The 23,986-nt window shown below is 45.4% G+C and overlaps 1 protein-coding gene across 5 annotated transcripts in view; it reads left to right on the top strand.

The window, feature by feature from the left end:
- The window catches only part of smap1 (small ArfGAP 1), a 329,292-nt gene that overhangs the window by 54,381 nt on the left and 250,925 nt on the right, over nt 1-23,986 (top strand). For all 5 annotated transcript variants that reach the window (XM_038800670.1, XM_038800673.1, XM_038800671.1 and 2 more), the window contains exons 2-3: nt 10,343-10,476; nt 16,564-16,649. In XM_038800670.1, the coding sequence (XP_038656598.1) occupies nt 10,343-10,476; nt 16,564-16,649 (220 nt within the window). The remainder of the gene's footprint in view (nt 1-10,342; nt 10,477-16,563; nt 16,650-23,986) is intronic.

Here is a 23,986-nt window from a genome sequence, read left to right as displayed (position 1 = left end):
ATCCGCAGGGTCGCCACCACTACCGGGCTGGTGGTGTACTTGGCCGGCGGCAGCGGTAGAGGAGCCGTGACCAGGGCTTCCAAACTGGAGCCCCTGCACGAAGCCGCCTCCACCCGCTCCCAAATAGACCCCGTACCCACCATCCACTTCCTTATCATAGCGATGTTGGCCGCCCAGTAATAATTGACCAGACTCGGCAAAGCCAGCCCTCCCTCGCTGCGGTTCCTCTCCAACATCGCCTTCTTTACCCGCGGAGACTTTCCCGCCCAGACAAAGCTCATGATCAGCCCGTTAACTCTTTTGAAGAAGGACTGTGGGATAAAGATCGGGAGGCACTGAAAAATAAACAAAAATCGAGGGAGGATTGTCATCTTTACAGTCTGCACCCTCCCTGCCAGCGACAGCGGGAGTGCATCCCATCTCCGAAACTCTCCCTTCATTTGCTCCACCACCCTGGCCAAATTTAACTTATGCAGCCTGCCCCAGTCTCGTGCCACCTGGATTCCCAAATACCGGAAATTTTCCTCAACCAGCCTAAACGGTAGCCCTCTCAATCTATTCTCCTGGCCCCTTGCCTGGACCACAAACATTTCACTCTTGACCGTATTTAATTTGTATCCTGAGAACTGGCCGAACTCCCTCAGCATTCCCAGTATAGTTCCCATCCCGGCCACTGGGTCCGACACGTACAGGAGCAGGTCGTCTGCATAAAGAGAAACCCTGTGTTCAACCCCGCCCCTCACCATCCCCTTCCAACCCTCTGCGGCTCTCAGCGCCATCGCCAGCGGCTCTATGGCCAGCGCAAACAGCAGCGGGGAGAGCGGGCAGCCCTGCCTGGTCCCTCGGTACAACCTAAAGTACTCCGACACTTCTCTGTTAGTCCTGACGCTGGCCCTCGGGGCCTGATATAATAATTTGATCCAATCCACCAATCCCTCCCCGAACCCAAACCGTCCGAGCACCTCCCATAGATAGTCCCACTCTACCCGGTCAAAGGCCTTCTCGGCGTCCATTGCCACCACTACCTCCACATCTCTACCCGCCGGGGGCATCATTATCACGTTGAGCAATCTCCTCAGATTGGCCGCCAGCTGCCGACCTTTAACGAACCCAGTTTGATCCTCCCCAATCACCTCCGGTACACAGTCCTCCATTCTCCCCGCCAGTACCTTTGCCAGGAGCTTGGCGTCTACATTAATCAGGGAGATTGGCCTGTAGGACCCGCACACCTCGGGTCTTTACCCCGCTTCAATATCAGAGATATGGTGGCTTGTGACATTGTCGGCGGCAGGGTCCCTCTGTCCCTTGCCTCATTGAAAACCCTCGCCAAGACCGGGCCCACCAGCTCAGAGAACTTCCTATAAAACTCTACTGGGTATCCATCCGGCCCCGGGGACTTCCCCGATTGCATGGCCTTTAGGCCCCCCAATACCTCCTCTACTCTAATCGGGGCGCCCAGCTCTTCCACTTGCCCCCCCCCAACTGTTGGGAATGTTAACCCGTCCAGAAACCTTTTCATCCCCTCCGGTTCTTCCGGCGGCTCCGAAGTATACAGCTTACGATAGAAGTCCCGGAATACCCTATTCAATTCTGCCGGATCCTCCACTTTGCGCCCCCCCTCGTCCCTCACTCTACCTATTTCCCTGGCCGCCTCCCTCCTCCTGAGTTGCTGCGCTAACAGCCTGCTAGCCTTTTCCCCATACTCGTACACCACTCCCCTCGCCTTCCTAAGCTGTTCCACGGCCCTGCTCGTGGATAGTGCCCCCAGTTCCGCCTGTAGCCTCCGCCTTTCCCTGAGTAAAACCTCCCCCGGGGACTCCGCGTGCTCTTCATCTATCCGGCCCATTTCCCTGACCAATCTATCCATCTCTGCCCGGTCTGCCTTGGCTTTGTGGGCCCCAATTGAAATCAGCTCCCCCCGAACTACTGCCTTTAGCGCCTCCCACACGGTCGCCGCTGAGACCTCCCCAGTGTCATTCACCTGCAGGTAATTTTTTATACATTTCCGAAGCCTCTCGCAGATCCCCTCCTCCGACAGCAGTCCCACATCTAGCCTCCATTGCGGGCGTTGATAACTCGCTCCCCCGAACTGCAGGTCCACCCAATGCGGGGCATGGTCTGAAATGGTAATTGCTGAGTATTCCGTGTTCTTTACCTCCCCCATACAGTCCCTGCTTATTACAAAGAAATCTATCCTGGAATATACTTTATGGACGTGCGAGTAAAACGAGTAGCCCCTTCCTGTTGGCTGTCCCTCTCTCCAGGGGTCCACTGCCCCCATTTGCCCCATAAACCCTTTCAGCTCCCTTGCCATTGCTGAGAGTCTACCCGTTCTGGGACCCGACCGATCCAAAGTCGGGTCAAGGACCATGTTAAAGTCCCCTCCCATTATTAGCTTGCGAGAATCCAAGTCCGGGATCTTCCCCAGCACTCTTTTAATAAAGTCCACATCATCCCAGTTCGGGGCATATATATTCACCAGCACCACCCTTCTCCCCTCCAGTCTGCCCCGTACCATCAGGTATCTGCCCCCCCTGTCTGCAGATATGCCCTCTGCCTCAAATTGCACGCGCTTGTTGATCATGATTGCCACCCCTCTGGACTTCGAGTCCAAGTCCGAGTGGAAGACCTGGCTAATCCAGCCCTTCCTTAGCCTGGTCTGGTCTGACACTTTCAGATGTGTCTCCTGCAACATAATTACGTCCGCCCTCAGGGCCCGCAAGTGCGCGAACACCCGCGCCCTCTTAACCGGCCCATTCAGTCCCTTGACGTTCCAGGTGATCAGCCTGGTCGGGGGGCACATCCCACCCCCCCCACCCCGCCGGTCAGCCATAGCCTTTCTCGGGCCGGCCCCTGACCCGTGCGTCGCGCCATTCCTGGCCCGCCCTTCGGCTGCCTCCACCCTCGACCTCCTTTCCAGTGCCTATTTCAAGTCCCTCTCCCGTCAGCAGAACAACCCCCCCCTCCCCTAACCCCATCCCCCGATACCCCCACCCCCGCCATCTACTGGCTGTTACTTCCCCCCCCATCTGACTTCCTTGACTAGCCAATCTGCTAGCCCGGTGACTCAACACTCCGGCGCCTTCCTGTCCCATTCCCCTTGTTTCCCCGCCCTCCTCCCCACCCACTGGGGCAAGCCAGTTCCAGTGTCTTCCACGAGCTGCACAAAGAGCCCAAACAGGAAAAAATAAAAATAAAAATATAAAAAAAAAAATAAAAAAAAACCCCCCTAAAAAGGGAAAAAAAACCACAGAAAAAAGAGAAAAAGCACATAAATGTCCATGAACAAAGGAAAGAGTCTCAAATGTTCCGCTTGGCCCCTTTGGCCCAGCAAACCGTTGAGCAGCGGTCCAGGCACATTCGGCGTTCCTTCCCACAGAAATCCTCGGGCCCTAACTCGCGTCCTTGGGGCCTCCTTTCGGGACCAGCCCCAGGTCCCTCACAAAATCCATCGCTTCTTCGGGCTCGGAGAAGTAGTGGTGTTGACCCTGGTGCGTGACCCATAACCGGGCTGGGAACAGCAGACCAAACTTCACGTGCTTCTTGAACAGCACCTCCTTGACATTCTTAAAGGCTGCTCGCCGCCGAGCCACCTCCTGGCTTAGATCCTGATAAATGCGGAGAACACTGTTGTTCCACGTGCTGCTCCTGGCGCTCTTTGCCCACTGCAGCACCCGCTCCTTGTCCACGAACCTGTGGAACCTAATCACCATCGGGCGGGGGGGTCCGCCCGGCCGCCCCTGCCTTGCCTGCACTCTGTGTGCCCCCTCCAGCTCCAACGGTCGTGGAAAGGCTTCGGCTCCCATCAGCTGCTTCAGCAGGTCTGCTACAAACGCTGCAGCATCAGCTCCCTCCGCCCCCTCCGGGAGGCCGACCATCCTCAGATTGTTCCTGCGGATTCTATTCTCCAGCTCCTCCACTCTGTCCAGCAGTCTTCTCTGCCGCTCTTTCAGGCCGTCCACTTCTACCGCTGCACCCGTTTGCGCATCCGCCTGCTCCTCCACCGCCTCTCCCAGCTCCTTAACTTTCACATCCTGGGCGTCCATCCTCTGGTTCAGCTGATCCACCGCTTTCTGGATTGGGTCCAAGCTGTCCCGCTTCAGCGCTTCAAAACTGGACTTCATTACCTGGAGCATGTTATCCAGCGCCAACTGGATTGCTGAGTCCGGGGTCCGTGTGTCCGCCATCTTAGGTCCCAGGTAATTTTCTTCAGGTCCTTGTCTCTGTCCCTTTTTCTCCTTCTTCTTCTGCCTTCTGGAATCCCGCTGTTCCATATGCCGCAGCCCGCTCCTCAGCGCCTTCGCTGCCGCTTTCCTTTGCCCAGCACCTTAAATTTTTACCCCCTCCTGGGCATCTGAAGTGGGTCCAAGCTGTCCCTCCTCAGCAACTCCAAACTTTTTTTTCTCTTTGTCCTGGAGGAAGGAAGGTCCGTGGGTCCGCCATCTTACCCTGCAGGTCAGCTTCCTCCTTGCCTCCGTCTCTCTCTCTTTCTTCCTCACCTGCTGGCCTCCCACACTTTCATTTTCTGCAGCCCGCTCTCCTCTTCTGTTCCCGGCAGCCTTTCTGCCGCCTCCGTGGTCCCGCTATCGCGGGGAAACAGCTGTTCAGTCCCGCCGGAGTGAGAGCCCACCGAATGTGCGGCTCACTCGGACATCGCCGCCACCGGAAGTCTCAGAATTTCAATTTTAATAAGAGCCTGCTGTTGTGCACTGATTCCTTCATGACCCCACCAGACATCATTTTTCTGGGATTATATTTAGATTTATGTCGGTTGTTCTTGTGCAGCCCCCTCTTGTCCATAACCACCTCCGATCCGTATAACCTCCCCTAGATTCTGCCTCGAGACTTCCCAATTTTAATTACTGCACCTTTTGGTGGCCATACTTTCAGCTGCCTAGGTCCTAAGGGCTGGAATATCCTCCCTGCACCTTTTCTGCCCCTCTACCTTGCTTCCCTCCCTCAATACGCTTGTTCAAATCTGCCCTAATATCTGTGTGGTTTGGTGTAAAATGTTGTTTCATAGAAATCCTGTAAAACCCCTCAGGATGTTTTATCTGAGAACTACGATATAAATGTATGTTTTCTCAATCCGTATCTTACAAGAGAACATGTTCCTTTGTTAATTGGTTGCTGCTTTGAAGATGCACTCATTATGTAATACTCAACTTTAGTATCGCAATCACATTTAATAATGTTCCAGTTTTATGTAATGGTGATCTATTGTCAACTTAATCTTTTAAAATGCCAAATTATAATATTGAGTGCCTATTACTTCATGTTCAGGTTTTGAAATACTACTCAGCTGCAATTATTGTATGTGGACAGAACTAATGCTAGTTGGGCAGAATAGAGGCTTGTAGCTATTAAATTGACTTGATATTACATATATTTGAACCTCCAATCAGTCTGAGGTTAAATAACTTTTGAGTAGTTTTTTCATTGCCATCATAGCAGTGATTAAAAAAAAAACTCAGCTACATTTTAAGACTATCTGCACACAGTCAGTTTCATCACGGAACAAGGCCCTTTAGTCCATCGAGGCTATGCTTGCTCTCAAGCAATCCAATCAGACCTAAGGAGTCGTGTAGCCTTCCTAAAGAATAACAGAAACCTGCAAAAACTTTTGTGAGAAATAACACAAATCTGCGAAGCACACAAGGCAACATGGGTCTGTTACTGTATGAGGACAAGGGGAGAATGAAAACTCCACACGGACCGGGAACGAACCCGGGTTCTTGGTGCCGTGAGGCAGCATTGCAAAACACTGTGCCATCATGCTGCCTCCCAGTTTCTGTCTCCTCACGGAAAATGTTGCGCAGCTGCAGGTATCTGAGCTTGTTCTGTTTTGGGAGTTTTCCCAGGGTTGTCAGTCTATCTTCCACATACATGTCCTTTACTGTTTCCCGCTATCCTCCATCTGCGTCCCATATGTGGCATCAATCCTTGCTGCTATGAACCTATGGTTGGTGCAGCTGGGAAGATGGAGGCCACTATGGGCCACTATGGACATCTTGCCAAGCGTATCCTAGGCCCCCCCCCCAAAAAAAACCTCTCCCGGATGAAGGCCACGATTAATCTGACGACCCTGGTGAAGAACGACTTGGGGCTGAAGATGGGGAGTGATCTGAATACAAAGAGGAACCCAGGCAGCACATTCATTTTGACCACCTGTACGTCTCAGTCTTTGCATCTTTGTAGGCCTCTCTTCACCTCCACCTCGGGTTCCATTTGTGGATCCTCGTCCAGGTGTTAGCCACTTGGATCCCCACGTCCCTGAACTTGGTTTGGGTCACTTTAAACGGCAGTTATTCCAGCTCTGCTCCACCCACTCAGAGGTTCACCGGCAAGATTTTGCTCTTTCCCAGGTTGGGTTTGTAACCTGAGAAGGCACCAAACTCCCTGAGGAGTCCTGATATCTTTCCCATGTTGGCTAGGGGGTTCGACACTTAGCAGAGCAGGTCATTCACGCAAAGCGAGACTCTATGCTCTCTGGCTCCTCTCCGAATGCCTGTCTCCCACTCCGCCAATCTGTCTTTAAAACTTTTAAGTGCCCAATTTTTGTCTTTTCAATTAAGGGGCAATTTAGCGTGACCAATTCACCTAATCTGCACGTCTTTGGGTTGTGTAGGTGAGACCCATGCAGACCAAGAAGGCATGTGGAAACTCCACATGGACAGTGACTCGAGGCCGGGATCAAACCGGGTCCTTGGTGCCATGGGGCAGCAGTGCTAAACAATGCACCATCGTGCCACCCCATACTGCTGATCTAAGGGTGATAAAGGTAACAGCGGTTCGATTGCCAGTGCGAACAGGAGTGGGGATAACGGGCACCCAAGCCTTGTTCCCCGGTGCAGTTGAAAGAATTCTGAGCCTATTGTGTTCGTTTGTATGCACGCTGTGGGAGCGCTGTACAGGAGCTTCACCCACGCGATGAACCCTGCCCCAAACCCAAACTGTTCATGAGATACCTCCATTCTACTCGAAGGCTTTCTCAGCACCCAAGGAGATGAGCACCTCTGGTGTTGTCCCTGGATGGGGTCAGTGTTACATTCTGCAGGTGTCTGAATTTCATGTTGTTTGCCCTTGACAAACCTGGTCTGATCTTCCGTGATCACTTCTGGCAGGTAGCGCTCCAGGCGCCTCGCTAGTGCTTTCTCTAGGACTTCTGCACCAATGTTTAAGAGGGAGAGATGGGTCTTTGTTCGTTTGGGGATCAATGAGATCGAGGCCTGGGCCAGCGTAGTTGGCAGGGCCTCCTTTGACAGAGTCGTTGAACATCTGCAAATTTTTTGGAAAGGTCTGCTGGGAACCCATCCGGTCCTGGCGCTTTCCCTGACTGCATGTAATTAATGCATTCCACCATTTTGCCCAGCTCTGGGTTTGGATCTGTCGATTGTCGGGTCTCTTGTCGGTGGATGTCTGGGTCTGGGATTTCGACCATCGTCGTTTTGACGCATTGTCCCAACTCAGGGTGCATATATTTACCAAGACTACCAGGTCACCTTCCAGGATCGCGCTGGCCACTGAAATAATAATAGTCTTTATTATCACAAGTAGGCATTGCAATGAAGTTACTATGAAAAGCCCACAGTCGCCACATTCCGGCGCCTGTTCGGGTACACGGAGGGAGAATTCAGAATGTCCAAATTACCTAACGGCACATCTTTGGGACTTGTGGGAGGAAACCCATACAGACACGGACGCACAGTGACCCAAGCTGGGAATCTAACCTGGCATCATATCTATAGAGGACACACTATTCACTGTATTCGGAGGGGAAATGAATTCCGTTAACAAAGGAAAATACTGCACTCATCTATTCAGCTTGTAATAGACACCAATGGCAAACCAGGAGCCACCACTGGCAAGCGAGGAGCCGCGTCTTGTGAGAAAATGTCCTGCTTCCCCTGTTTTCCTAACTTTACACAGAATAGAAAAGTTTTTTTCCGGTTTTAATTCTTCCATTGCTGCATTTCAGAGACTTCAGTAAGACACCACAACTTTTGACCAAAGGAAAGTAAGCGATTAGGGTAGACCATTTCTTCTCATCTGTCACTTCAGAAATTGGCTTTGTTGGCTTCTTTTAGTCTGCATGACCAGAGTTGAACAATATTGAAAATATCTTGGCAAAGTTAAATTCAATTTCAAAATGACTAGTTCTGGCAGCCTTTAGCTATACACCCGTTGATCTTAATATGCTTTCTTGCCATCTGTAAAACTGAATCTGCAGTTTGTGGTCCTGGCATATAAAGTATAATTTACCTTTCCAATCTTTCTAAACCCATGATTTTATCCTTTGTTTTGAAAACATTTACTATCTGTCTACCCCATGTCTGTCATTTTTTTTTTCTTCACCGAAGATTGAATAATTTTGTTTCCTCGCATTGAAAAGTACCTGTTTATGAATTATGATTGGATTCAGTTGCTATCATGAAAAATTTGAGCCTTTTGGGAGTTGACTTATGTTTACTTAGCATAAATAACAAAGGCATATTAAATAGCATATTATGCTATTGTACGAGCACGGGCAATGTGTGTCCTCGACCAGATATTCATGTCTTTGATGTTTTCCGCTTCAGGGCTTTACCCATCATTCACTCTGCAACCTCCTCTGGTCCCATAACATCCACCCGAACTTTCATTGCTTTGAACATCACCCAATGTCTTTGCCCCACCACTGGCAGCCTCACTCTCAGCCGTTTTGGCCTCATGCTCTGGAATTTCCTTCCTGAATGCCTTTCTTTCCCTTTTTAAAAATCTTTCTTAAAATCCTAGCTTTTTGGCCAAGTTTTTGCTCAACTTCAGAAATGTGGCAATCATTCAGGTCTCTGAATATGGTGTGCCAAAGGCTTTGACACTGGCTTTTGAGCTGTGTACTTGGTTGGCAGTAAAATAATCCTATTTGGGTTTCCGTGGGATGAATATTTTAGTTGGTGATAGTTTTCCAATCGATCTTTATCTAATTTTTTTGTCTCCAAATGTCAATTAAAACATTCACATCTCAGGTTTGAATCAAATACCATGAATTTTTTTCTCTTTTATTGTCCAATCTAGTTGGCATCTGAAATAAAATCAGAAAATGCTGGAAATATTCAACAGCTCTAGCAACGTTTGAGGAAACAGTTAACATTTCTGATCACTTTCCAGCATCAGCAGTATTTGCTTTTGCATTAAAGTATGCATTTGAATCAATATGGACACTTTATCATTTGAGCCATAATATCCTGTTGCTAATGATTGTGTGAGGCTGGATTGAACAATTGGAATAACACTTCTATGAGTTCATCAAGAGTTGGTGGAGATTTTGGGTCTAGAAGTAAAGAGTGAATGAAAACTCAGGAAGTAAGGAGTGAATGAAAACTCGGGAAGTAAGGAGTGAATGAAAACTCGGGAAGTAAGGAGTGAATGAAAACTCGGGAAGTAAGGAGTGAATGAAAACTCAGGTTATCTCAAATGCATTTCTTGGCATTTAAATTTCCCATCGCACCGGTCTGTGATTTTTCACAGCAGCTAGTGTCTGCTGAGTGGCAATAAAGGGTTTTACAACCAATTTGAAACCTTTTTAATTCACTGTAAAATAATAATGCATCTTCAGCATTACCTGGAACTGACTTTCATCTGTCACATTGGATAGATAAACAGGCATTTGAAAATTGTTTCTTCCATTGCAGTTAAAATGTTTTTTCAGCATCCAAACCTCTTGGGCGCACCTGGAAAGCTTTGCTGATTCTCCGCCCTTTATTGGAGGCGTTACATTTGCAGTTTTCAAACCACTGGAGCCTTTTCCAGAATTTTGGAAAATATTGGAAAGTGGTTGACAGCTTATCCTCTGAAATCAGGAAGGGAAGAACCAGATAGACCGTGTGAAGGTGATGGGGGTGGAAATTAGAAGGCAAGTTGATTGAAAGTTTCTGATTGGGGCAGGAGCAGGAGGAAGTGAACAGCATCCAAACCCTTCAAGCACACCTGAAAAGCTTCACTGATTCCCTGAGTGTTCCTTTTGTAAAATGTGATGTTGTTTTCCACTGACTTGAGTGCATCTTGATTTTAATGTCTATTCCTTGCTAGGTATGTTTATTTGCCATGGAACAAGAGAAAGCCACCTCAACGCATCTGGCTGATTTCTAACCTCTCATTTTTGTCATCCATCATGGCTTTTCTTTTCCCCCAAGTATACTTTTAAATCTGTTTCCATACGCCTGAATTTGGACTTTCTACATTTAAAAAAAAAAAAAATTAGCTGGGAGGGTCTTAATTAGAAAAACTAATGAAAGGAATTCTTCAGTTTGTGCAAAGTATTTTGAGGATTTCATCTTGATTCTTGCTCTGCTTTTCCCTACAGGTCCGAGATGGGCTTCCTGGAATCTTGGTGTTTTTATTTGTATCCGGTGTGCAGGGATCCACCGAAATCTTGGCGTTCATATATCCCGAGTAAAGTCGGTTAACCTGGACCAATGGACACCAGAACAAATACAGGTAATAAGCCATTTCATCAACTTCAGTGTGTGTTGCCTTGTCCATCCTACTTCATTGATGGAGTTTTAAATGTCACTCTCAGCTAAAACGTTTTTTGAAAACATTGTATCCTTTGGTGTTGGCTTCATAATTCTAACCCACCCTGCAGGAAATTAGCATTGGTTCCTGTCAAAGAAGCCCTCTGTATAATACTCAAAGGAGGGTGGCATCTATGTGGAGGAATGTATTTCCATCTGGCAGCATTATTATTATGCATCTTCTTATTTAAGACCATGCTGATGTCATCAGTAAGTGCTGTGACATCATTAGTTGTTACCTGTGTGTATTTGTGTGTTTCAAATTCTTTTTTAAAAAAAAATTTAGAGTACCCAATTAATATTTTTCAATTAAGGGGCAATTTAGGGTGGCCAAACCACCTACCCTGCACATCTTTGGGTTGTGGGGGCGAAACCCATGCAAACACGAGAAAAATGTGCAAACTCCACTAGGACAGTGACCCAGAGCCGGGATCGAACCTGGGACCTCTGTGCTCTGAGGCAGCAGTGCTAACCACTGTGTTGCCGTGTATATTTGTATTTAACTAATTCTAATTCCATTCTGTTACTGTTATTTCAATGTTTAAATAAACTAGCTACACCTGTTTTTGAATCCATATTGTATTTTAAACTTTGTTGTTTTTAAATTAAAAAAAAAAATTAACTTTAAGATTTTGGGGCCTCACGGTAGCATGGTGGTTAGCATCAATGCTTCACAGCTCCAGGGTCCCAGGTTCGATTCCCGGCTGGGTCACTGTCTGTGTGGAGTCTGCACGTCCTCCCCGTGTGTGCGTGGGTTTCCTCCGGGTGCTCCGGTTTCCTCCCACAGTCCAAAGATGTGCGGGTTAGGTGGATTGGCCATGCTAAATTGCCCGTAGTGTAAGGTTAATGGGGGGATTGTTGGGTTACGGGTATACGGGTTACGTGGGTTTAAGTAGGGTGATCATTGCTCGGCACAACATCGAGGGCTGAAGGGCCTGTTCTGTGCTGTACTGTTCTCTTCTATGTATTTTGACTACCCTTTTGTGGTTAATTTACCACACCATCAGTCGTTGGAAAAAACAACAAAGTTACCCAGTTCCCTCCAGACAATGCCCATTCTGGTTCCCTGCAAAAGCAGCCATCCTACTTCACCCACTGCTCTTCTCAGTAGCCAAACAATTATTTTCTTTTCAGATGCTACCCAGTTACCTTTTGAAAGCCATGGTTGAATCCCTCCATCGCACTCTCAGGCAGTGCATTCCAGATCCTAACCACCTTTCTATTGCCGATCGTTGTAAACCCGTCCCTGGTTCTTAACCATGAAAAGTTTCTACCTATCTACTCTGTCTAGACAGTTGATTACTGTAAGCGCCTCTATAGGTATCTGCTCTGCTTTTCTTCTGTAAAGAGAGCAATCCCAATTTATCCAATCTATCTTCGTGACTGAAGTCACTCATCCTGAGAATTCTTGCAAATTGTTTCTGCGCCATATCTAAAGCATTTGCATCTTTCCTAAATTGCGTTGCCCAGAAATGAATGTACAAGTGCAGTGGAGGCTGAACCATGCCTCTATTTGTAAAGCCCAAAATCCGACTTCCCTTTTTAACTACTCGTCCTATCCAGCCACCTTCAGCAATTTGTGCACGTACTCCTCCAGATGCTCTGCTCCTGCAGCCCATTTACAATTGTATTCTTTAGTTTGTATTGCCTTTCTCCTCATTCTTCCTACATTAAATTTCATCTGCTTCTGCCCACTCTTTTTTGCCTGTCTAAAGCAATGGTTAGCGTATTGGCCCCTGGGGAGCCCCATTGAAAACCTTATCATAGAATTTACAGTGCAGAAGGAGGCCATTCGGCCCATCGAGTCTGCACCGCCTCTTGGAAAGAGCACACTACCCAAGGTCAACACCTCCCCCTATCCCAATAACCCAGTAACCCCACCCAACACTAAGGGCAATTATGGACACTAAGGGCAATTTATCATGGCCAATCCACCTAACCTGCACATCTTTGGACTGTGGGAGGAAACCGGAGCACCCGGAGGAAACCCATGCACACACGGGGAGGATGTGCAGACTCCGCACAGACAGTGACCCAAGCCGGAATCGAACCTGGGACCCTGGAGCTGTGAAGCCATTGTGCTATCCACAATGCTACCGTGCTGCTCCTGCCTCCGGTCTGAAAAAACAAGCGCTTGTCACTGCTGTTTCAGATGTTCAGCAAATTGTTAAAATATCTGCTGCAACGCCTCCTTTATGTCATGGGTTTCAACTTTATATTCGTTATGTGGCATTTTCTCAAACTTCTTTTGGAAGTCCATGTAAATGCATCAACTCAAAAAATCTCAAAGTTAGGTGAGTAAGGGTTACCTTTTAACAAATCTATATTGGCTTTCTATAATTAATGCAAGTTTTTCCAAGCAAATATTTTAGTCACAGATTATAGTTTCTGGAAGTGTTCCCTCAACTGACTGGCCTGTCGTTGCTGGACTTATCCTTGTGTCCTTTTTTGTTCAAGAGTATAACATTTGCTCCTCTGGTACCACCCCTGTATCTACAGAGAATTAGACGATTCTAGCCAGTTACTCCACAACTTATGCCCTTGCATCACTAGCATACTCCGATGCATCGCATCTGGTTCTGATAAATAAACTTTCAGTGCAGCCAGAATTTATAATATCTCTATCAATTTTTAACCCATCCCGTATCTCAATTACTTTGGCTTTCTCAATGATTCTGGCAGTATCTATTTACTTGGTGAAGACAGATGCAAAGTACTCATTTAGTACCGTACCTGTGTCCTCTGTCTCTATGCATAGATCCCTCTATCTCCAAGCATAGATACCCTTTTTGGTCCCTGATATGCCACATCAACCTCACAAACCACACAACCTTACAGTTCTGTCCAATCATCTTCAGCTGCTCCATCAATGACTTTCCTTCCATTATAAGGTCAGAACTGGGACTATTGGCTGGTGATTCCACAGTGTTCACCATTCATGATGCCACAGATACAGAAGCAATTCATGTCCAAATGCAGCAAGACCGAGATAATATCCAGGCTTCGGTTGACAAGTAACGCACGGGACACCCAGTTGCTAATCAATGACCATCTCCAACATTCAATGGCACTAGCATTGCTGAATCCTCCACTATCAACATCCTGTGGGGTTGGGGGGAGGGGGGGGGGTTGTTGTTGTTGTTGACTGCACTAGCCATATCAATACTGTAGCTACAAGAGCAGGTCAGTGGTCAGGATTCATGCAGCGAGTAACTCACCTGACTCACCAAAGCCTGTCCACTATCAACAAAGCACAAGTTAGGAGCGTGATAAAATATTCTCTCCTTGCCTGGGTAAGCGCAGCTCCAACAACACCCGAAGCTCAACACCATACAGGACAAAGCAGCCCGCTTGATTGGCATCCCTTCCACAAACATTGACTCCCTCCACCACCAACGAACAGTCTACAAGATCTCCTAGAGGAACTCAACAAGGCTCCTTGGCCGACACCTTCCAAACTCATAACCTCTGGTCTAACCACCTGGAAGGACAAGGGCAGGAGATACATGGGAACACCAACACCTAGAAATTCCTCCAAGTTGCTCACCATTGTGACTTGAAAATATATCTCTGTTCCTTCACTTTCACTGGGTCAAAATCCTGGAACTCCCTTACTAAAGGAACAGTGGTTGCACTTACACTATATGGGCTGCAGCAGATCAAGAAGGCAGCTCACCACCACCTTCTCGAGAGCAATTAGACATGGACAATAATGCTGGACTAGCCAGTGTTGCCCACATCCTGTGAACTAATTTTTAAAAAAATAAAAAATTGTTACCACCTATTTTCCATTTTTATGCCTTTAGGTTACTTTGGAATCACTTTTGTATTAACCAAGCATATCTTTTCATAGTTCTTTGCCAGACTTTCTGTTTCACTTCCGCTCTGAACCGTTTATATTGAGCCTGGCTCTTGCTCGTATCACCAACCTGACACCTATCATGAACCTGGCATTTGTCATACACTCCCTTTTTTCTGCATAATCTTTTCATCACATTTTGCCACCCTGGCTTTGTTTGACTTTTCTTTTACCCTTTTGGGAACCATCTCCTCTTTTAAAGGCAGATCATTGTTCAGCTACCATTTTGCCCGACGATCTTTGATTGCACCTTACCTGGGACAGAAAAATTCACAACACATTGAAATTGTTTTTGATGCAGAACCTTCCCTTTTTCTTAGTTTTTTAAAACTGTAGCAGTGTGAAGGTTACTGTATATGTTTGAAGTTGAAGACTTTCATATCGTCTGCAGATGCTGTTTCTTACGCAAAACAGCAATTTGAGATGCTTGCTTTGGCGTTTTTCTCCATGGGAGGCATCAGAGCCACAATTGTGGAACATAAAGACATTAGAATTTAATAGCTTGGAGCATTCAGTGGGTATTGAAATAGTAATAAGCATAAAACAGATTTTTGCCAGATATATTTGTTCATTCAGAATTGCAGAATTATAATACAAAGCAGCTCAACTTCTTGCCATAAGGAAGCTGCTGAAAAATATTAGTCCCAGTAAAGGTTTTAAGCAAATGCAAACTCTGAATCAAAGCTGAAATGGACTACAGAAAATTACATTATCTAAGGCCACAGCCAAACAGTGGTTTGAGTGAAAGCTCCACCCAGTTAACCCCCAAATTGTTATGTCACAATGGGATTGAGATTTTAATCCGTTTCATACCTGGTGAGCTCTGCATTTCATAGAATCATAGAATTTACAGTGCAGAAGGAGGCCATTCGGCCCATCGGGTCTGCACCGGCCCTTGGAAAGAGCACCCTACCCAAGCCAAGGCCTCCACTTTATCAACGGAACCCATAACCCCACCTATCCTTTTGGGCAATTTAGCATGGCCAATCCACCTAACCTGCACATCTTTGAACTGTGGGAGGAAACTGGAGCACCCGGAGGAAACCCACGGAGACATGGGGGAGAATGTGAAACTCCCCACAGATAGTGACCCAAGCCGGGAATTGAACCTGGGACTCTGGAGCTGTGAAGCAACTGTGCTACCGTGCTCTGGAGCTGTGAAGCAACTGTGCTAACCACTGTACAATTGTGCCTTTTAAGGGACTTGGGAGATAGATGCTGAGGGGAAAACTCTTCTATAAAAAGTATCTCCTGCCAATTTCATAGTTCTTTGAAGACTCCACTTGAACTCTATTATATGTGATTCTTTGTATTTAGTATGTTTATCGCCAACCGTTTATGTGTCTACATTTAAGAGCTGATGGACAATGCTGGTAAATCTTCAACTTGTTGCTCTTGAGTCATGCCAGTGCAGACTTGGAAGACATTACATTTTTAAAAACTTTTCCTTTTAAAATGGATGAACTATAAGATGGCTGCCAAATTCAACAGCCCAGCAAGCTGTCTAGAAAGCTCAAATTGGATTATAATGGACAGGGGTCTCCCTTGAATGGTCATGCCTAAATGACATTCTGCGGAATTTCCTCTATTTTCAAAGTGCACTCCAAGCCACAGGGACAATAAACTTTCAGACTGTCTGACTCTGGGTCGGCTGTGTAAGAAAGAAGGGCTATTGAGGCTGAGTATCCACAATGAAGAGTTACCTTCTCTGGTATATCAGTGGCTTTTTACTGTTACTGAAACACCTTCATTCCTTCCATTGTGTGTCATGTGATCATGTGTATCATTCTTCGTGATTATTGTGAATTCTTTCTATCCAAAAACTGAGACCCTGGACAATCTACAGAGAACCAGCAACAACATCACAGCTGCTGAAAATGGCTGTTTAATTTTGCCTTTTCAAGACCATTGTGGCAAAATAGAACTCTAGCTTGTCAAGTAGTGTCAATGCATTTCAAAACAATTTTATCCCTGTTGTGATCAGGGGGCTGAAACTCCCACCATGTAGCACATTGTTGATTCTGAAACATTGTCCCAGCACTATCCTTACTATCAATTTTAAAACGGTTAGGATTTCAAGTCCACCGTGATCCTTGACTACCCTCCGCAATAAGAATAAATCCTTGACTGATATTTTCTCCTGTTTTGCAGTGTATGCAAGATATGGGCAACACCAAGGCTCGACATCTCTATGAAGCAAACCTTCCTGAACATTTCCGGAGACCTCAGACTGACCAGTATCCTTGATGTCTTTGTATAAATAAAACTGGGTATCAGCTCATAAGGAGTGAATTGGAGCACTTTCTGCTAGTCTCTGTAAAAGATCTGAATCTGTGTTTATATTTCTGTTCTGCAACCTTTGGGAGAGTACTATATTATCATCTTAGTTTGGATTTCATGTAAAACAGAAAGACTAATGCTTTATTGCACTTTTAGCAACCACTGAACATCTAAAAGCACCTCATAGCCAATGGAGTGCTTTCGAAGTGTAGTCCCTGCTTTAATGTAGGAAACATGCCAGCCAATTTGTGTGCAGCGACCTCCCACAAACAGCTACATGAGAATGACTGAATAATAATTCCCCCCCCCCCCCCCCCCCCCCCCCCCCCACCCCACCCCACCCCCTCCCTTTGTGATGTTGATTGAGGGACAAATATTAGCAAGGCACCAGGAAGAACTCTTCATTAGAATAGTGCCACGGGGTCTTTTATATCAGCCAAACAGGCAGATGTGGCGTTGGTTTAATGCCTTAACCGAAAGGTAGCACCTCCAGCAGTGCAGTATTCCCTCAGTGCTGCACTTGGAGTGGCAGCATTGATTTTTGTGGATTAGCCCCAGAGTGGTACTTAATAATAATCTTTATTGTCACAAGTAGGCTAACATTAACACTGCAATAAAGTTACTGTGAAAATCCCCTAGCCGCCACATTCTTGCGCCTGTTTGGGTAGACTGAGGGAGAATTCAGAATGTCCAATTCACCTAACAACACATCTTTTAGGACTTGTGGGAGGAAACGGGAGCACCCGGAGGAAACCCACGCAGACACGGAGAACGTGCGGACTCCGCGAAACAGTGACCCAAGCAGGGAATCGACCTTGGGAACTTGGCGCTGTGTAGCAGCAGTAATAACCACTGTGCTACCGCGCCACCCAATACCTGGAGATTCAGAAACACGGGTGTTGGATCTATAAATCATTCAGAAATAATTTAAATTGTATTTTAATAACATACATCCATAAATTCTCGTACTAGAGCGTCCAAAGGTATTTCAAAAATCCTATACCTTTTTTTAACATGGAATTTATATACTTTTCTCTAATCTAGGATTTCTCGATAGTTTTTCAGTCTAGATCTATCCGCTTCATGTACACAATTCTTGAGAACAGAGATGATAACTCTATCCCAGATGTCTGCAGAATTGTGCTTATCCATAACTGACCAATGAATCGTAAAATCAAATTTCTCCTCTTGCAATCTGGCAATTCTCCACTTACAATTAAAATTCAAAACTCCAATCTCTTGTGTTTTACAAACAGCTTTTAGTTCATCTACCTAAAATACGAGTTTATTACTCAAAAAATTTAATGGTTTGATGAGACATGATTTATTCCAGTGAATGTTTTGAGTTAATTTCTGCTTTAAACATCCATTTGGGATTTTTAACTGTGGTAGTGCAGTATAATGTTGTTTCCCTGTCAGTTCAAATGCCAAGTATATTCCACATCTCTAATCTGTACAATGGTGAATCTAAAATAAAATTATTTATTGCAGAACAGCATTCTGCAAATGTATTAGAAGGATATTGATTTTACTTTATGTTTGAAGTTTTTTTGTTTGTACTCTATACTTGTGGAAATGAGAACGGAACCTTAGCATAAAACACTTAGCTTTAATGAGCATCTTCCTTGCAACACCATTAAATTGTGACCTGAAGCAGAAATCATTTTAGCACAAGCTGTTGTTTGCACTCCCAATGTTCCTGGATTTGTCACAATGGACCTCTCAAATTAAACGTTGAATTATCCACTGCATTAAAAAAAAATTAATTTCTGTAGTAAAATGTTGTACTAAATTCATGTATTTATGAAGCAGCTGGTACAAATCACATGTTCTAATTTCTGGATCCATGTTGTCTAGATGAATAATTTGGAAGATGCCTATTAACTATCTTTTAAATGGATGTAATTTGTTTAGCAGGTTGCATTTCTTCAATAATGGATGTGTCCTTTTTTTTCTCCTCCCCCCCCCCCCCCCCCCCCGACCCCGTCTCCCATAACATCACATTTTACTTTTATGAGCAGAGTAAGTATTTCATTACATCCTTTGCAGAATTAAGATTTTATTGCTTTTCTGTTGGCTTGTGTAAATTTCCTAAATCGAATTTTGACCACTAGCTATGAAAGATTTTTTTAAAAAAGGAGCAATGATTACTTTGTGATTAAATCTGATTGTGCAAATTCAGTAATCCTTGGAAATAGAATTCCAACTGTCTGCACTCCCAGAAGATCCAAAATTAATTTTCCTTATTGCATTTATTCTGGTTTTTTTTGCCAACTCTATTAAACTCCACAATTGGGTTTTCGAAAAGTTAATCCATTAAGTATAGAACTTTTTTCCTATTTTCAAAACAATGCCTTTATGTCAAGAAAAGGTTTCTTCAATTCCAATGCTACATATATTTAACTGAATCCAAAAATAACAGTACTGGCAACAGTTCAGCATCACAGCTTCATTTTTTAGGCTTATGATTCAAATTTTGATTAAAGAAACTGGCTCAAGACAACAGATTGAGAACCTGAATTCTACAAAGGATATAGTGGAATTGTTAAATGCACAACAATTAAGTGCAATGCCATAAGGGAGAAAACAAAGCAAGTGCTGGCTGCAAAGCAAATTGCCTGCACTTAAAAGTCAATTCATGTGCAGCAGTCTTTTGCCAGTTGACAATTTGCCAGTCTCATTTAGGTCATCTGTGGAAGGTGGGAAGAATTGATTGGGAGGTTCCTGTACTCGCTGGTAGCAATTTCAACTGTATGGTGTTATTGATTGTGACTTCATATTTCCAAACTGGTAGGTAATGGTTTTGGTGGTGGGTGGGCAGTAGGTGGGCGGTATGTGGCTGTTTCCTGGAGGAATATCTGATCCATTATGCAACCACTCCCTGCCCACCTTTACAACACACATTAAGCCACTTGTTGGTCTTTGGAATCGCTCTTCAATTATGTCAGTACCACATATCTCAGTTCATACCTCCCTTAGGAGCCATGAGTGCAAACATCTGGCTCACATAGTGGTCTATTATAAATGTTAAAATAAATCTAAAATGCATAATTTCCTTAATGTTTAACTTCTTTATAATCGGTCAGTAGTTTTTCATTCTCTGTTTACTTTATTTGGGGAATGCTTCCTCCTTGTGCTTTCATGACCTATTTCACTCACTTTTGTCAGATTTTACCTTGTAGACTGAATCCAATCTTTGCACATTTCAAGAGCTTCTGTGCTTATCTCTAATGCAAATATTTACATCCCATAAAACCACCCTGGTCTCTGTGGCCCTTTTTTAATCTCTCCATTTGGCCAGAATGAGATTTGATTGTACCGTTGCCAACATTAATTCTCATTCTCCTGTATATCTTTGTCACATTTGTGCACCAGTTATTATTTATCTATTACAAAACACCAATTCTTTTGGCAGATTTTAAAAAAAAGTATTTTTTCCCAACATTTTCATAATACAATACCCAAACAGCCCCAAGCAACCCCCCCCCATCTCTTTATCCACCCCCTCAACAATCAATGGTAACCAATTCCTGAAAATGCATAATAAACAAACACCAGCAATTGTAGACCCCCCCCCCCCCCCCCCCCCCCCCCCCCCCGCGCATCATGCATTACCTTCTCTAGGGTCAAAAACTCCAGTAAATCCCCCCCCCCCCCCCCCCCTCCCTCCTCCCTGCCATGCTTGCACAGGGTGGAGAGGCTGACCTCCACCCCAACAAACCCGCCTTTGAGCGATCAATACGGCAAACTCCACGCCCACCTGCAGCTTGAGGTGGTCCGACACCCCGAAAGTGGCTTCTCTTGGTCCAGTTTCACATCTGCATGCAGGACCCCTGAAACTGTCCTGAATACCGTCTTCCAGAAATTTTCTAGTTTTGGACTGGACCAAAACATGTGAACGTGATTTGCAGGACCTCTCCCGCATTGCTCACAGGTATCCTCTCCCCACAAACAGCCTGCTCATTCTTGATTTAGTGAGGAGTGCCCTCTACACTACCTTCAGTTGTATCAGCCCCAGCCTCGCCCAAGAAGTTGAGGTATTCTCCCTCCGTAGCACCTCACACCACAATCCCTTTTCAGGCACCATCCCCAGTTCGTCTTCCCATTTCATCTTAATCCCCTCCAGGGATACCTCGTCATCCTCCAGATCCTCCCGTTAATCGTCGAGACGAAACTCCTTCTCTAGTCTCCCCACTGACAACACTTCCTCCAACAATGAAGGAGCTCCTGGGAAGGTTGGAACACTTTCCTAGAGAGCTTAGAACATAGAACAGTACAGCACAGTACAGGCCCTTCGGCCCTCAATGTTGTGCCGAGCAATGATCACCCTACTCAAACCCACGTATCCACCCTATACCCGTAACCCAACAACCCCCCCCCCCCTTAACCTTACTTTTTAGGACACTACGGGCAATTCAGCATGGCCAATCCACCTAACCCGCACATCTTTGGACTGTGGGAGGAAACCGGAGCACCCGGAGGAAACCCACGCACACACGGGGAGGACGTGCAGACTCCGCACAGACAGTGACCCAGCCGGGAATCGAACCTGGGACCCTGGAGCTGTGAAGCATTTATGCTAACCACCATGCTACCGTGCTGCCCTCAAGGTACTCCGGTACCTTCATTTGGCAAAACCCCTCTATTTGAGCCAATCCGTATTTCTCTCCCAACTCTTCTAGACTCGCAAATCATCCCCGAGAAATAAATCCCAAAACTCGCATCCATCGTTCCTGACCCAACCATTGGCATTCCCCCTAATTGGCATCCCCTCTGCCCCAGCCCTCAAAGTGTAGCCTAAACTGTCTCCAAATCCTCACTGTAGCCATAATCACCTGACTTCCCGAATACTTTCCTGGCGCCATTGGAAGTGGTGCCATTGCCAATGGCTGCAACCCCAACCCCCTGCAAGAGCCTGTCTCCATCCTTACCCACATAGCCTTTCCCTGCTTACACCATCCTCTCACCGTCTCAACATTTACCGCCCAATAATAGTGAAGCAAGTTCGGAAGGCCCAGTCCCCCCTTTTGCCTTCCCTTCTGTAATATCACCTTTCTAAGCATTTTGGTTTCAACTATTGATCCCAGATTCTCCTTTCTTACCCAATGTATATCATTGGGACATTGATAAATTGTAGGTTTAATATTGGGGTACTTTATCCCAATCACTATTTAGATATTTAGTATTGGAGTGAAGGGCAAGGAGAGGGAGGAATTTCTGAAATGTGTTCAGGAGAACTTCCTTGACCAGTATGTTCTCGGCAAACTAGAAAGGAGGCAATGCTGGATTTGGTGCTAGGAAATGAGGTGGGCCAAATGGAGTAAGTGTCTGTGGGGGAACATTTGGTTAAGAGTGATTATTGTGTCATAAGGTTCAGACCAATCTGGAAGAGGAAGGAGCAATATCAGATGGAACATCTAAATTGTAAGAGAGCTCATCATGATGCAATGAGAAGGAATCCAACCAGTGCAAAATGGAATTGAAGCCTTACAAGAAAATCTGTAAAGGAACAATGGGTGATACTTCAGGTACAGGCTAGGTATATTCCAACAAGGTTCGGCAGCCAATAACTGGGGACCTTGGATGGCAAAGACGATGGCAATTAGTCATTTATAGGATAGAACTAGAGAAATGCTGTTTAAGATTTTCATCTTGTACTTATCAAGGTAGCATGCAAGATTACCAACAATAAATGGATCAGTAGTTTATACTGCATGAGAAGAATGTGCAGATTGGTTGGCAAGTGGACTCTGGTAGAGGTGTTGCCATGGAGAATGCAATAAGGAACAGTTAACTGCCAAGTTGTTATTCAAATTTAAACCAGGTGGGTCAACTCTAGTCAAGTACAGTAAGAAGTCTTACAACACCAGGTTAAAGTGCAACAGGTTTGTTTCAAACACGAGCTTTCGGAGCACTGCTCCTTCCTCAGGTGAATGGAGAGGTATGTTCCAGAAACATTTACATAGACAAAGTCCGAGATGCCAGACAATGCTTGGAATGCGAGCATTTGCGGGTAATCAAATCATTACAGATCCAGAGTTAGGGGGTGATCCCAGGTTAATGAGGTGTGAATTGTCTCAAGCCAGGACAGTTGGTAGGATTTTGCAAGTCCAGTGGGAGATGGTGGTGGTGGGTGAATGTAATGCAACATGAATCCAAGATCCTGGTTGAGGCCGCACTCGTGCGTGCGGAACTTAGCTATAAATTTTTGCTCGGCAATTCTGCTTTGTCGCGTGTCCTGACGACCGCCTTGTCTCTACATCAACTCTAGTCAAGGCATTGACCACATCGCAGGAAATCAAAATGGTCCAAACACCTTTTGCATGGAAACCCTTAATGGATAAATGAGAATTGAGCAATTAATTTTTAAAAAATGGTGATTTCAGAGAAAATAAGTCACCATAAACATAACTTTGGAAGGTCACATAATTGGTTCAAAGATATACAACGCGATCCTTTCAGCTTTGATTGTGGCAAACAATTCATCAAAAGATGCAAGAGTAGACTTTGAGATGGACAATGCAGGTAAAACTATCACCCTTCGAATGTGAATAGCTGTAACCGTGAAGTAAACCAGATTATCCATCAGTAGTTAGTAATGTAAGAGCAATGAGGCAGTACTTGGGAAAGGAGAAGGGGAATGATAGGTGCTCCCTGTGAAAGTTTGGAACTCTCTTCTACACAACAATTCATGCAAGATCAGTTAATTTTAACTGTTGGATTGACATTTTTGTTATCCAGAGTTATTAAGGGTTATGGGTGTATGATCGTTGTTACAGACATGCCATGATCTTAGTTTTTTGAAAATATTGTGGAATTTTTGCACTTAATATCAACTTTGCAGAACAATATAGAAACAATGATAATCAAAACACTAATAACAGCAACACAGTATCACAAGTTGCCACCGCATCGGTGGCAGTCCCAGTCCTATAATTTCCCTACATTATTTACATTAGTGTAATCGTACAGTTTTTTAGAAGTGTTCTTATTGGGATTTTTAGCGTTTAGTAATAAGAATTATACACAACTTTACACAGGTATTTCCAATTGCTGCCAGGACTCTTTACATAGTTCATAATTCAAATTGTTTTGCTGGGGGAGGGTAGGGGGAAGAAAAGTCCTGTTTTCCCTCCCCTCTGAGTTCTCAAGGGGGTTAGAATGGTCCGCCGTTCCAGTTTGGCAGGTGTGGGAGGGATCCGTGTCCCCCTCCTGTGAATGGCCTTCCTCCCCGTTCCTTCTTTGCTACATGCGAGCTCCCTTTCATCCAGGAAGTGCTCCCTGCCCCACCCAT

This window comes from Scyliorhinus canicula, chromosome 6 (genome assembly GCF_902713615.1).
Source record: "Scyliorhinus canicula chromosome 6, sScyCan1.1, whole genome shotgun sequence".
NCBI classification, from domain to species: Eukaryota; Metazoa; Chordata; class Chondrichthyes; order Carcharhiniformes; family Scyliorhinidae; genus Scyliorhinus; species Scyliorhinus canicula.
This window is presented reverse-complemented; position numbering and strand designations above follow the sequence as displayed.